Raw genomic sequence first — 15,394 nt, forward strand, 5'->3', positions numbered from 1 at the left:
CAAGGAACCAAGCTTCGGAAAGTCATTCTCAGGCCCACAAACTCAGTGATCTAGAGGTTATATTCTTTTCCCTGATACTTTTAATGTTACTGCTTCTCTTCAGCCATATAAAAATAGTTTAGTTCCATCTAAGAGCAGTTTTCTCCCGACTGTTGATGAATTTGATGACTAAGGCCTGCAAAGGAGAGTCAAACTGGCTCAGATAAATGAAGAAAATTTTCACAAGTCTGTTTCCTTTTTTCAATTATCCTTTCCAGTTAACCTATTTGAGTAATTATCAGGGAAGACTTTTACTTCCTGATTGAATTTTTTTTCTGAACGGTGTATTTTTAAAAAGCTGAATGAAAATCACTCAAAGGTTAAAAATTAACTGCACAGGGGCCCTGGGTGGCTCAGTCGGTTTGGCATCAGACTTTGGCTCAGTTCATGATCTCCTGGTTTGTGGGTTTGAGCCCAGTATCGGGCTCTCTCCTATCACCACAAAGCCAGCTTTGGATCCTGTCCCCCCACCCTACCCCTGCTCTTCCCCTGCTATCAAAAACAAATAAACATTAAAAAAATTACTACACAAAGGTATATTACTTTTTATCAAAGAAATTTATTTTAATGTAAATAAACAGGTTTTTTTTTTAATGTTTTGGGGAAAAAAATCCCACAGATTTTGTCTACTTTCAAAAAAATGAAAAACCCCAAAGTATTTACAGAACGGCCATACACACAGAAAATCAAATTTGAAAGATTTTTTTTTAGAAAAGACCCTCCCCAGCTGCTCCTGATGTACATTTCTAAAACACAAAATTTATAAAGCCCAGCTTTTACAGCTGAGCATGTTTCCCAACCTAGCTTCTGAGATGTTAAGTACTTCCTACCCCTCAAAAAACTAACTCCAGGGTAGAAATAAGGGGGCAGGGAGATTGAAAAGAGAAAGAAAAAAAAAAAAAAAAGGGAAAATGAATTGCCCAGGGATTGTGAATGAGTTTCAAACTCTATACTGGCATCTGCTTCAAGTGACTTGACTGGATACTGTATGACTCACTGGCTCCCTTGAAAGGGTTGCTTCTGAGAATTCATGGTATTGCTGCACTAAGTTTTCAGACCTAAGCCTTAAGGAAATTCTTCCCGAGAGTCACCAACCTCAAGGCCAGTTTTGGCAATTATATCCTGCTTCGTTTCTCCCTCCTCCCTTCTTTAAAATACCGGTTTTAAAACATAGATTTTGAACCTGAAATCTTCATGTACATCAGAGCAGGTTTTGACCAAGAACCCCTAACATGGAGCCAAAAGACAGAAGAGGAATCAGGTCAAACTAAGAATACACAAGACACCAGCAGCAGAAGATAGGTGGAAGTTGACTTCATGTCCTTGCAGTCCTTTGAAACAGGAGAGTGAATACACCTAGACAGGAGGGAGGTGTCCCAGGCTTGGTTTATTCTGCCTCTTCTCCTCCACCCTGTGAAGAAATGCAGTGCTCCCTGGTTCTCAGGCAGGGTGAAGCAGGTTAGCCCCGGCTCCCTGTTAAGCAAGTTCAGATGCTGGGTCAGTGTGTGGGGTGTGCCCATCGACAATTCAGGGGCTTATCCTTCATCCAGATCCTAACTCGGGATTCTTTGATCTGGGATGAAGACAGAAAGAGAGAAAAAGCTTCCCAGTTTACTCATTTTGGTATCTGTTGGCTCTGCTTGGGGAAGCTGAGCCCCTGATATGTAGTACATTCCCCATAAGATTTTCCCCACCCAGAACAAACTTAAAACCGTGTAACTTTTTTTTTTTTTTTTCTCTCTGCAGAAACCAATGGGATAGGATTCAAAACTAGGTGAGAAACTTGTGAGAAATCCAACCTGGTTATATGTCTGAGAGGCTGCTACTGTATCAGCATCACAAGATAAAGCACTCTGGTATCACCTTGCCCATGTCCTCCTTAGTGTCACCCAAGACATTTGACTCTGATACGGTAACCGATAACTTTTCTTGCTCCACTTTGCAATGTTTCGTTTCCTACTTCTTATTACCTTGGGACACAAAAGTGGCAGAGTTGTTGAGAGCTGATGACCAGAAAAGGGAGAACACTAGAGGAAATCAGAGACAGTCAGGAAAGAACGCCAAAGCTGATTTTCCAACTCTATGCTAACTCCAACCTGCAGAAAGAGCTGAATATAGAAATCTTCTTCATTATCTGATGAAGTCACTCCGTTTATCACACACACACACACAAATGAATCACCTGGCTTTTTTTTTTTTTTTCTTTTTTAATCCAGAAGAGTTGTGCTGGGGACCGTGCCCCGTCCTGCTGATACAGATCCTGAATGGAATCATCAGGAATGGCACAGTGCAGGTGTCAAAATCAAAGTAAGGCCGCAGAATTTTGAGAGGACCCTCCAAATACTGAGAACTTGTGTTGCACTTCATGTGGTCTCCTGGATTTCTATATTTATGAGAAGGGCTTCTTATTGATGTCCCCCAGAATCCAGACTCAGACCTATTCCTCCAAAAAGGTCCAATTTTGTTGCTACATAGTAGCAAGGGTTTATCTTCATGCCCACCTAGCATTCCAGGCCCCCATTACTTTCAAGTGAGCTTGAAATTGTTTTAAGTGAACTATGGCTGCAAATTTTTTCTGTTTTATCTAAGGGAGCATACAGTGGAGTGATTAAAGTCTGGACTCCTTCTCCTTACGATAAAGAGAAACAAGGAGCCCAGCTCTCAGGAATGGCATCAGTTCTCCAACAAACAAAATGCTGGGACGTGGACTTTTGGCACATTGTGGAAATAGGAGAACTATTAATTCTGTAATGGTTTTCATGCCACTGGGTCAGGGAGGCTGTACCACATTAAACCTTACTACATCTGAAAACATGTTTATATCCCCAAAAACCAGCCCAGCCTTTTTTAAAGAAAAACAAGACTATAAATCAATACCTCCACAGGGAGGTAATTCCTAATATTCCTATGATGTCTGAACCCTATGATAAATCTCCTAAAACAAAAATACCATTTTGGTTTTTCTACTTAACTCCAAAGGTGGGCTCTAATCTGCATGGGCTTGATGGTACAGTACCAGCACAAGCTACAGGCTCCCTACCACCAAATAAGCCTTTCTTTTCCACCTCCCCTCACTTTGAACCCTGAACCTTATAGAATTAGAAACACTGTATAAAGACAAACAGATAAAGGATTAAAATATTATGAATAAATAGCTAAAATTATCTTCCCTCCCCCAATCACTCCTAAGAAACAGACACCAAACATTACTTAAGTGTCCAAAATGACCAAAGTCCTTCATTTGCCCATGCCTCAAATGGACAACTACCCAAACAAAGTGAACAACCTTCATGCAAATGCATCAAGGAATGTATTGCTTTTTCATTTGCTGCCCAGCCCTTCAAATACATGCACTAAAATGAGTTAAAACATGGCCTAAAAATGGAAAAAGGGGAAAAAAAATATATATGAATATTTCCCACAAAACTGTTTCCCACCCTTCCCTCTCCTTATGCCCCACCCACCCCCTCCCTTTCATAAGCAAGTATTTTAACTTTTTTTTTCCTCTTATCTGGCAAAAGAAAAAGTGACTCTTGGTAACCAGAATCAAACCCTATGGTCTCTTTAGTTGGGTCTGGCTATGCCTTTCTAAATTCACCCAGCTCGGTGTCAAAACCATGCCATTTAAGATTCTTAAACACAAAATCAGACCTGCCTAACTCACCCCTTATGGTGGTTTGCCTATAAACTTAGTTATTCTCTGGCCACTTTTGTCTTAAAAAGGTTCCTAATTGCCAATCAGGGCCACATCCATAAGATCGTCATCTTCCTCCCCAATCATAAAGTCAGGGCTGAGCCTTGAGGGCCTGTCTGTAGATAAAATTGTGTTACTTGTCATAGACAAGGACTGGTCTGAAGAGATGGGTGATTTAGACCAACTCTCTGGCTTGAGACTATGAGATTTTTTCTTGTCTCGGTCTTTGTCCCGGTCCCGGTCTCGATCTTTGTCTTTTACTTTCTTCTTTTCTTTTTTGTGCTTCTTATGCTTTTCTGTGCTGTATTCTGGAAGTGGTCGGATACCATCATCTGAGCTGGGACTGTTCTGATAAGATTTCTCCGCTATGGAGGAGCCTGACTCACTTTCACTGTCCAGATTCTGGGGAGTATATGCTGGTGACTTACTATGGCTAGGAGAGCCACGCTCATGCTTTGGAGTGGAACCACTGATGAGTGGAGAGCCATAGTTTTTGGAAGAGGCCATCTGAGGCCTGAGCCCTTCTCCACTACTTTCCCCAGGTTTCTGCAAAGTCACTTTGGCTTTAATGCTGGGGGAACCCCCATCATGCTTGCTGATGATAATTTTTGCCACACCTGTGCTCCCCACATTTTTTGACTCTGAGGTCTTCTTAGACGAATCCACTGAGCCCCCCGAGGTGGAAACCTTGGATTTTTCTTTATCACTTTTCTCACGCTTACCCTGGAACTCTCCTCCTGACATGTTATGTTTGGAGGACATAGGATGGCTAGAAGAATTTGTGCTCACCCCCATCTGGCCATCCATTGGGTCTTCACCTCCAGGGCCACTGGTGACAACCCCATGCTTCAGTTTATCTATGACAGCTGTTAAGGACGGCTTCTTATTTCTGCTGGGGGATTTCCCTTTGGAACTCCCATGCTGGTTCTGAGAGGAGGACATGGAAGAGCCACTTGAAGAAAAGGAAGAGGAAGATGCTGTACAAGAATTAGATGATGGGGGAGTTTTCTGAGACAATGAGCCTGAGGATCCTAACCCTGAAGACTTCATGCCAGTGCCTGAACTAGTTCCAGACAAATGAGAACCACCAGAACCTGAACTGATGGGGGACTTGGCTTTAGAAGATGGGGGAGTCCCAGGGACAGGCTTCATTGGAGAGGCAAGCTTATCAGAGCCTCCAGGTGGCCTTGAATGAGAAGGGGATATATTTGGTTTACTTAAAGAGGGATTCATAAGTGAAGATGGCTTCCCTTGAGGTTTCATTTTAGTGCTGCTGGAGCCACTGCTCAGTCCATGCTTGGTAATGGGAGAGGAGCCTGGCTTCCCCCCAGACTGGGATGAATTTTTAGACTGGCTAGATCCAGTAGACCCTTGGCTAGAATATACACTGCTACTTAACTTGGAACTTGAAGAACCTTCTGATTTACTGCTTTTCATCTTGCCTGAGTTGGAAGCAGAAGATGAGGAAGAAGAGGAGGAAGAATGGCTATGGTGGCTTTTACTGCCTGAGGAAGACACAGAGCCACTGCTGGTATACTGACTATGGGAGGAGGGCTTGCCCACCATCACGGTGCCTTTAGGAATCTGAATAGTGATCTTGGGAATAGGTGGTGTGGCAACACCTGGGGGAGTCTGCGATCTTCCTGAACTGCCTGGAGATTTGGATCCACCTGTACTGGTAGGTGGGGTGAAAGGTCGATTAGAAGAACTGTGAGATGGAGACTTTCCCTCAGTGTCTGCCTTCTTTCGCTTTGGAGGCTTATCTTTGCTTTTACCATCGTTAGAAGGGGTCCGGCTGCGCTTCCCTGGTTTGCTATCTAATCCTGGCCCTGACAGACTACTATTACTGCTGCCATTGCCTTCCTTTACTCGCTTTTGAGTCTTTTCTTTCCCTAAGTCCCCAGTAGTCAATAAAGGACTCTGGCTACCACTGTGATGCTCCATGAGATCTGTAGGACCCAAAGCCTTACCAGCCACTGCTATAATACTGAAATCAACTGTGTCAGCTTGGCTATTGCCTTTAAACTTAGTCTCCCCATTATCACCTCCAAGCATTGGCACCCCCAAAGTATTTAGTGCCTGAGATGCAAATCCTTTGAAGTCATCATTATCTCCGCTTTGGCTACTTTCGTCAAAATATTCTTCTCCAAAACCACTTTGGCTCTGGCTGTTCAACAAATCAGGATTAAAATCTACTCCATCAGGAAAAAAATGATTGGTAGGAGAGTCACTACTGGGGCTTCCAGCAGCATCTGCAATTAGGTCAGCTGGATCTGTGTATGGATTTTCATTATTATTGGTTTGAAAGACATCAGGGTCAAAGAGGGCACTCTGAGAATGCCCAGAGCTCGAAGAATCTCGAACAGGGGTGCCAATGGGTGGGCAATCGTCACTAGTGCTGGGAAGCTTAGAGGCTTCTTCCGCAATGTCTGAAAGGATATCAGTTACATCTGGGCCAATGCTGTCTGAACTGGATAGCCGGACCATCCTTTGAATACTGGGCTGGGGGTGAGGTACTGGTTGTGGGTAAGTTGTTGGGGGAGTACTGCACTGGCTTGGAGCTGGAGTGATGTGTGGTGTATCCAGCGTGTCTGCTGTCATGTTGACATCAAAGATAGGGTTCTGTGAGTCAACATCCATTGAAAATAGCTCCCTCTGAAAGTCATCTTCAGTCTGGTGCTTGGGTTTGTCAGGTGGTAATCTTGATGACTTCTTCTTCTTTGTCTTGTTGCTTCCCGGGCATATTTCCATCCGGGGTGAGCCGGAAGAAGAGTTCTGCCTTTCTAAAGGGCTGCTTCCATAAAGGGTTGAGAAATCCTGGGCAGGATTATCTTTAAGAAGGTTCATGAGCATCGGGTGGTTCTTGGTGTTGCCGGCCATCGAAGAGACAGGTGGCGGCGTGTGATGAGGAGGGGTCGGACTCGAGCCAATGGTAGACCCCCCGTTCCCTGTGATTTGCAACAAACTGGTAAGAATTGGGTTCTGAGACACCTTGCTGAAGTCCTCCCCATGGCCCACCGACTCATGCCGATCTTTGATGCTCATGCTCATATTAAACAAGGTGGTAATGGGACCCCCCGGAAAGGTGTTGGTTGGTGTAGTGGTACCACTCATTGGGTTGTTGCCTGTGGTCATGCCATACCCTGGGCTGCTAGCCGGGGGCAGGTTCTTTTTCACCATGTCTTCAACTGTCTCTGCAATGAGGGACAGTGCTGGGGTGTCGGCCTGAATGGTTTCAGCTTTCCTCCGAATAGCCCTCATCGTCACAGGGATGGACATACATCTGTAAGAAAAGATGGAAAAAACAGTTACCAATGTACTAACTGCTGAATGAAAACAATTTTTATTTGGGAGAACAGGCTTTAATTCTGCCTGAGTTTCAGACATGCCATCAAAAGTTTGCATTAAGCAATTTTCAGGTAAGGCAAGTAACCCAAAAGGCAGGAGTAGTTCTATAAAATGCCAGAGCTTTGAGCAAATTCATTCTAAAAAGAATCTGGGGGCGCCTGGGTGGCTCAGTCGGTGAGGCATCCAACTCTTGATTTCGGCTCAGGTCATGACCTCACAGTTCATGAGACTGAGCCCCACAATGGGCTCTGCACTGACTGCACATAGCCTGCTTAAGATTTTCTCTCTCTGCCCCTCCCCCGCTCGCACGCACACCCTTTCTCAAAAAACTAAACTTGATAAAATAAGAACCTGTATTAGTAAGCAATCTCAACCTCTTCTGAAGCACTAACAAAAACCAACCAACCATAAACAGAGTCCAAATTAGATATCATACTAAACTAAAACTGATAATGAACTTGGTAAGAAAATGCCCTCCTTTTGGGGTTTCACATGTGACTAATGAGATTGCTATTTATCTTAATGAACCACTAGAAAAATTTCTTGACCCATCAAGTTCTAAGCTTTAATGGCTTAGATCATCCCAACACTATACTGTGAAAAATGCTATTATTGGTATAAAATGTTGTTTATTTTAAAGTAGTTTTTATCTTACAGATAAATTTATAAACATATTTTTGAAAACACTTTGCTCTAGAACATTGTAACAACCTTTCTTAAAAGACCAGATAGTAATATTTTAGGCTTTTGAAGATCATATGGTTTCTGTCCAGCTGTTCTGCCATCTGAACTTAAAAGGCACCACAGACAATACGTAAATGAACAGACATGGCTGCGTTCCAATAAGATTTACTTACAAAATAGGCCACAAGTACCTACTCCAGAAAAATCTCAAAATTACATACTAATGTTTCTGGGAAGCTGACTGCCTTAAGTATCTTCCCACATGCCACCATTTAACATATTACATATGTTAAAAAGTGAAACAAAAGATAAGTGAAAAAAAAATCTACATCTTATTTCAGCTCTCCCCCTCCTAAAAGAACCCTAACACTGGGCCTAAAGTTACCTACCGTACTTCCTATTACTCTCATAATATTTAAAACACCAAAGCTCACACTGCTTTTGAATCCTAAAGCAGAGGAAGGTGAATTCAAAGCAGTGACTATATGCTCTCCTCCTAAATGTCCAGTTCAATCTAATACTGAAAACAGCACTCCTTATACTCCTCTTAATGGGACTCTGAAGGAAAAGGGCCAGTGCTACCTTTGAACAACTTTGGCAATGAAGTCATCTGTGCAGATGAGTGCATCTGACAGCCCCTTGTACAGTTTACAGCTCACATGTGTTGAGTCCTGTACATCCATAACCACTGAAAGACAAAATACATAGGAGGTATTTGAGAGAGACTCAGCTTCTGATTTTTCAAAAAGAAGATAAAGGGACCAAACCACTGCCCTAAGAAAAGTGCTAGCCCCCTCACAACTCACCACACACCAGGGAGTCATTCACAGGGTGCTGAAAAGATACGCTGAAACGGGACTCTGAGAGGGGACACACTTCAAATTGGAGGAGCCCAGGAGAATCTAAAAAGCAAAGAAAAGGATCATAAAATAATCAACCAAATATTAGATACAAGTAAACACTAATCCCTAAGTATACAGAAATTCTGTCTCCTTAGAAACTAAATCCCACACATTTTTTAACACACAAAACTTACTACATCATTCAGAGGTGATAGAAGGAATCAGATTCCAAGGACTATGCCAGCTTATGTTATAAATACTCCAAAACAAGCAACTAAACTTCCATTTTCTAAAATGAAAGCCATTTGATCCCTAAATTACTGGAGACCTTGACAGATATAAACACCTTGCCTTGAAAGTGAATTCTGAAAAGAAACTGGCCAAGAAGAGTTTTTCATTCTTTGTGATAAGCAGATATCCAGAACCACTATAATAAACCCTGCTTATCAGTGTTTGCAGATGTTAGCTATGCAACCCATAGTTTGGTAAGCAGGGATCTAGGGGCTATCATGTAAAATGATACAGTTATGCCGAATACACGTATGTAACTATCATCATAGGTTCTTAAGCCAAACATGCTGGAAGCCCAGAGATAAGGATCATGTACTTTCTTGGAAAAAAGCATATGCATCTCTGCAGGACTAACTTTGTAACTATCTTACGAAAACTAATATCCAGATGTCCTGAAACCATCTGGAGAATTCTCCCAGGATTCAAATACATGACATAGAAGGGTCATAAGCACACTTGCATGTGGTCAGTGCCATTACTCTAAAATTTCTCATTTTAAACCAGTTCTTATTCTCAAAAATGCTATCTCCTGATTTAACTTCCCTGTTTCTTTTTGCCTACCACTTGTACTGATACATTTCTATTTGTGAAGTGCTTTACAACTAAGGTAAAAAATTAACTGTGGTTAACTAGAGCAGCCAAGATTCTTTTCAGGGATAGCAGGATGCAGTTTTCTAATAGCAAACTGCATTTGAAAAATATCAGCATTCAGAATCCTGGGAGAAAAAGCAAAGGGCACAGGTCTTACCCCCTTTTAAGCTTAAGTTCCCCCAAAGAATGGGGAGATGAAATATACTCAGGCAGGACTAAAAGCTGGGAAGCATTGTCCTAAACAACCTTGATTTAGATATCAAGAAATCGTCTCTGGGATGCCTGGCAGCACATGCGACTCTTGATTTCAGGGTTGTGAATTAAAGCCCCATATGGAGTGTAGAGATTACTTTAAAAAAAGGGGTGGGGAGGAAGAAGTCATCTCTTCCTACAGTGTCCCAAGTTCTACCTTACATATCTGCTATAAGATTCAGGCTCGTAGGTACCCAATTATATCACTGTATGCAGAGAAAGAATAAATTCATTACAAACAACTAGTGGTTTCCAAATGCCAATTTATTGATGAGTTCTATCATAACTATTTGTGGAGCTTAAACTAGATTCCCAACTCCTACCACTGAGGTTCTATATCAATTTACTTGGGAACGGAAACCAGTTTTAGAAGTTCTACAGGGAATATAATAGGCCACCAATTTAGAGAACCACAAGAGTAATCAAGTTTCCATTTGCCAGTAACTGTATCAAAAGGAAAAGTAGTACCTTCTTTCAGAATAGTTCTTTTGACACAACTTCCTATTAGGGTGTTATAGGCCACTTGATGTCTGATCAGATTTAGGATCAGAGGGACTCGGCCAGGGTGCTGAAAAGTGATTTTGCTAACTAAGGTTCCCTGTAGACTTCTGCCATCTGGAAGAGGAGCATCCTTGTTGAGGAAATAGCAGTGCTGCTGACCTGGAAGAGCCTGGGCAAAAAGAACAAAAGAAATGAATGCTATTTACTCACCCATCATGCTTCAATCACAGAAGCTTGGGGGGGGGGGGGGGCAACCCACTTCTCAAAAATCAGCTGCAATTCCTTAGTGAATAATAAAACTCCACAGTGAATTATTTGGTCAACTGATGTTATCAATTACTTGGCTGAAAAGACCTCTTTTTTGTAAATGTTCTGCTAGTGGTTTCCTAACCTAGCTAAAAAAAATTACCTCAGAAATCTGTTTAAGAAAGGTTCCTGAATTCTAAAATAAAATCTGTATTTTAAATAAAACACCTTATATAATTTAATGCAGTCAGAATTTGGGAACTACTACTTTAGTCTAGACTATCATCAAACATTCAAATAAATTCAAGTCCAGATGAGGTTTTGGAACCTTCCTTAATGTATTCATACCAGGACTTTCTTTGCATGTACTTGAAGGATCTTTTCAGGTCATGACACTTGAAAGAATTAAACATTAAGAATTGTTAACATCTGGGGTGCCTGGGTGGCTCAGTTGGTTAAGTGACTGACTTCAGTCTAGGTCATGATCTCACGGTTCACGGGTTTGGAGCCCCATATTGGGCTCTGTGCTGACAAGCGCAGAGCCTGCTTGGGATTCTCTCTCCCTCTCTGCCCCTCCCCCACTTACACATACTCACTGTCTCTCTAAATAAATTAAAAAGAAAAAAAATTCTTAACATCTACTTAAAAGCTTGTAAAAGTTCAGGATACCATTATGAGACTTTCATCTGAAATTTTGGCCATGAAATGTACACTGTTATATCCTGACTTGGAAGCTCATGCTCTCTTTCTTCAGTATGTTTCAGAAATTTCTGTGATTTCCTGCCTGAATGAGGAACTAGGAAATGGCCCAGTAGTCCAAAAGATATGTTTCTGACCTCAGTATTCCTATAAAGGAAGATTCTGATCCTGGGTTCAAATATAACCTACAACAATCTATAAGCCTTACTTACAGCATAAAATCGCATGTTGTGATTCAAAGGTATGGGGTCAGGGTCCTTTGACAGCTCAAATTGAGTGATTAATTCATAGAGGGGTACATAAGTTGGCTGAGTTTCAAACAATGGAATTCCTGGAAAAACAAGAATATAATGATCACAATAACATCAAAATGGTGACAGCTCTGTTTTCCCTTTGTGACTTCTATTTCATTCATCCATTTATTGAAAAAGCACTTACTAATAAGCATTTACTAATACACAGCACCATGCCATTTATACCCATCAGTACTTTTTTGAGACCTGCAAGACTGAAAGAGGTCTAAAATAATCTGAATTTGAAGTTTGTTTTTTACACTTTTAACAAGTATTACCTCCTGATGCTTAAAACTCACCTGTGCAGTTCTGAAGTTTCTGAACAAATGCTCTAGATACTGGGATTGGCTGGGGAAATTTCAAGAAGAAACAGGCAGGAAGATCAACACTGTTGGCACTGGTGATTAAGGAGAAGGAGGGAGTCCTTCAAAAAAAAAAAAAGAAGGGGGATGGTTGGATTTTGACTTGATACAAAAATAAAAAATCTAAACATTTGTTCTTAGACATGTCCGTATCATTTAACAAAAGCCTATCAAAAAAGTTCACTCTTTCAGGGGATGCCTGGGTGGATCAGTCAGGTAACCGTCAGACTTTGGCTCAGGTCATGATCTCACGGTTCATGACTTTGAGCCTTGCATCAGGCTCTCTGCTGACAGTGCGGGGCCAGCTTGGGACTCTCTCTCTCTCCTCTCTTTCTCTGTCCTTCCCCTGCTATTCTCTCTCTCTCTCAAAAATAAACAAATATATATTTTTTTAATTTTACTCTTTTGGGGACACCTGCCTCAGAAGAGCATGCGACTCTTGATCTTGGGGTCGTGAGTTTGAGCCCCACATTGGGTGTAGAGATTAGTTAAAATTAAAAAATAAATAAGATGTTAAAAAAAATAATAGTTCACTCTTTCAACTTTCTTTCCCCAGTTCCAAAACATCCTATTCATTAACCCTTACGTACTTAATCAAACATCTATCCTGAGACAGGCTCTCTAGTTATTACTCCAATATGACTCCAAAACAATATAAATCCCATGATAACCTAAAAAACTGAAACAATCATTAAACCAAGGGAATTAGTACAGTTCTCCTCCTTCTCTGTCAGGATAGACAATGTGTTCTATAAGCAGACTTCAGACAGGAACATTCAAATAGATATTGAAAAGAGAAATTAAAAAGAGAAAATAAAAAGCCAATCTCTAGAAAGTTAAGTGAGAGAAGAGCCAAGTGAAAGTATTACTTATTTCATACCGGGCTTGAAGTTGGAAAAAATAAACTTTGCTACCCTGGAAGTATATTTAACTTACCATTTGTTGTCAACTGGATGTGACCCCATAATTAATGGTGCAATTGGAAGTTTATACATAGCAGATGTTCCTTCTATTGTCACTGATGCGTTCATGCCCAATGATCGAGGAACTGAGAATAGGAAAGAAAAGGGGTATTCTCCAAAGTAACACAAATTACAAGGATCTTAACATTTAAAAACAAAAAAACAGACTACCTTCTGCATAATTTGTCAAACCTAATTTGTCAGATAACATAATACCTGTATGACTTAGAAGTTTGAGAAGCTGCCTTCTAACAACCAGTATTTCTGTCAGTAAATAAAACAAAATACAGGAAACCATATACTCCAAAGAAAAAAAATTAAAAAAAAAATTTTTTTAATGTTTATTTCCGAGAGAGAGAGAGAGCATGAGTGCGCACGCAAGGACGGGGGAGGGGCAGAGAGAGAGGGAGACACAGAATTTGAAGCAGGCTCCAGGTTCTGAGTGGTCAGCACAGAGCCCAATGCAGGGCTCAAATTCATTTACAGAGAGATCATGATCTGAGCTGAAGTCAGATGCTTAATGGACTGAGCCACCTAGGTGTCCCAATTTTTTATTTTATTTTTTTTTTATTTGAGAGAGTGCAAGTGGGGGAGAGGAGTGGGACAGAGGGAGGAGAGGAGAGAGAGAGAGAAAATTTTAAGCAGGTTCTCACGCTCAGTGCAGAGCCCGACATGGGGCTCAATCCCACCACCCTGGGACCAGGACCTAAGCTGAAATCAAGAGTTGGATGCTCAACCGACTAAGCCACCCAGGAGCCCCTTAAAGGCACATTACCGACATTTACTTATTTTCTCCAACTCCAGAATGCTTTTAAATAGAATTATGATTATAGGATAATCAATGACTAAAGTTATAAGGGAACCAAATGAGGGATTAGGCCATTTCTCATTTTGTTTTAGTATATTAAAAAGCAAATAGAGGGGCACCTGGGTGGCTCAGTCAGTTAAGTGTCTGACTCTTGGTTTTGGCTCAGGTCATGATCTCACATGTTTGTGAGTTGGGAGGTCTGCACTGTCGGTGCAGAGCCTGCTTAGGATTCTCTCCCCGCAGGCACATGCTCTCTCTTTCACTCTCTCTCAAAAAACATGAATAAACTTAACAAAAAACAAAAAAAACCATCCATTATTGTAATTCTTTAGTAAGTTGGCTAATTTTTTCACCTTTAATGTTTAAAGGGGATTATTTCAAGACAAATGGTTTATATCCTTTCATTCATTCACCTACTTGTTCATAAGCACCTATTAAGTTTGTACTATTATGTATGTATGTATGTATGTATGTATGTACATATGTATATACTTATGAGCGTGTGTGTGTTACAGATGCAAACTGAGAGAAACAGCAAACTTTGGTAGGGATGGCAAACCAGGAAATACACACAGGCTTGGGCGTTCAATTATTTTAAATATTTTTTAAACACTGAACAAAACCTTCAGTTGCTTTACAGTTAAAGCCTTACCATTATTCTCATGCAAAATGATGGGAGATGTAGTCTTATCATCCAGCAGATCAGAAGGAGAGGCATAGTACTTCAAGTTCATTAAATGACCTATGAAAAATAACACTTATCACTATATATTTATCAGGTAAATTAGAAATACAGAAAAACATTCCCATTTCTACAAAACTACATGAGAAAATAGTTTCATAAATAAGAGGATTCATGCTCCAAAGCAACTTATCAAATATAATGGAAGCAGAAGTATTAATTCTAGTGCCAACAATTTACTTCACAATTTAAAAATGTAAATGGGGGAGGGCAAGCATTGACACCTTGGAAACCATCTAATAATACACAAGTGACTGCTAGTTTTCTCCCTGTGCTTATAATCCCAAAGTGAAATTTAAGTAATGACCCCTTAACTAAAACTAAACAATTTTCTAAGTAAGCAACGTAGGATCACATACCCCCACTTCTTGGAGTAAGATAGCCAACACTTCCATGAAGAATCTTATCCAGGGGACCAGCATTGGTTGCTTTCCTGTGAGAAAAATGATCTATGTTTGCTTGTATTTTAGCCCTGAAGGTATTAGTGCACAATGTATTAATGAGTTCAGCTGTTAAAAGTCTTACAATACTAATTTAATGACTCTTGTAACTGGGCATATAGCAATTGTATTTCACTTTCGAAGAGATCACTTACAAGTATAAACCAGTATGTAATACAGTGAACAAAAATTATAAGTAGACTATTATTTATAAGACCAGAGGCCAGGTTTGACAAGTCTTCAAATAAAACTGATGGAATACCAACGAACAACTTGGACATACCAATACTCAGAAAATGGAATGTGATCATTTGGGAAGTAAAATGAGATGGACAAGATATATGATAGAGGACCCTAGTAACACCCTAGATGAAAAGCATTAAGAACAAAGTACCCAGAAGGTACAATTCAACAGAATTGACACCTTAGCCAGTCTTACCAATACATAACTGCCATTTTAGATAGATCCTGTTCTAAGGATTGGAGAGCCAAGTACATTTTAGTCTTCAGTTTGCTAGAAAGTAGATGAAGAGAACAAGAGTTAAAGAGTTGAAACACACACACACACACACACACACACACACACACACACACACACAC

General features: G+C 40.7%; 1 protein-coding gene across 5 annotated transcripts in view; it reads right to left on the reverse strand.

The window, feature by feature from the left end:
- Window positions 1-591: 591 nt before the first annotated feature.
- The window catches only part of MED1 (mediator complex subunit 1), a 27,828-nt gene continuing 13,025 nt past the window's right edge, over window positions 592-15,394 (reverse strand). For 3 of the 5 annotated variants that reach the window (XM_049635915.1, XM_049635916.1, XM_049635917.1), the window contains 10 exons: window positions 15,234-15,308; window positions 14,714-14,787; window positions 14,265-14,354; window positions 12,779-12,890; window positions 11,780-11,904; window positions 11,400-11,518; window positions 10,210-10,411; window positions 8,572-8,667; window positions 8,348-8,453; window positions 1,419-7,016 (listed from right to left, as the gene is read on the reverse strand). In XM_049635915.1, coding sequence (XP_049491872.1) covers window positions 3,767-7,016; window positions 8,348-8,453; window positions 8,572-8,667; window positions 10,210-10,411; window positions 11,400-11,518; window positions 11,780-11,904; window positions 12,779-12,890; window positions 14,265-14,354; window positions 14,714-14,787; window positions 15,234-15,308 — 4,249 coding nt within the window. In that variant the 3' untranslated portion in view covers window positions 1,419-3,766. Of the gene's footprint in view, window positions 7,017-8,347; window positions 8,454-8,571; window positions 8,668-10,209; window positions 10,412-11,399; window positions 11,519-11,779; window positions 11,905-12,778; window positions 12,891-14,264; window positions 14,355-14,713; window positions 14,788-15,233; window positions 15,309-15,394 lie in introns of all 5 variants that reach the window. The other 2 variants (XM_049635918.1, XM_049635919.1) reach the window with 2 other exon arrangements.

The sequence above is a fragment of the Panthera uncia genome, chromosome E1, assembly GCF_023721935.1.
Source record: "Panthera uncia isolate 11264 chromosome E1, Puncia_PCG_1.0, whole genome shotgun sequence".
NCBI classification, from domain to species: domain Eukaryota; kingdom Metazoa; phylum Chordata; class Mammalia; order Carnivora; family Felidae; genus Panthera; species Panthera uncia.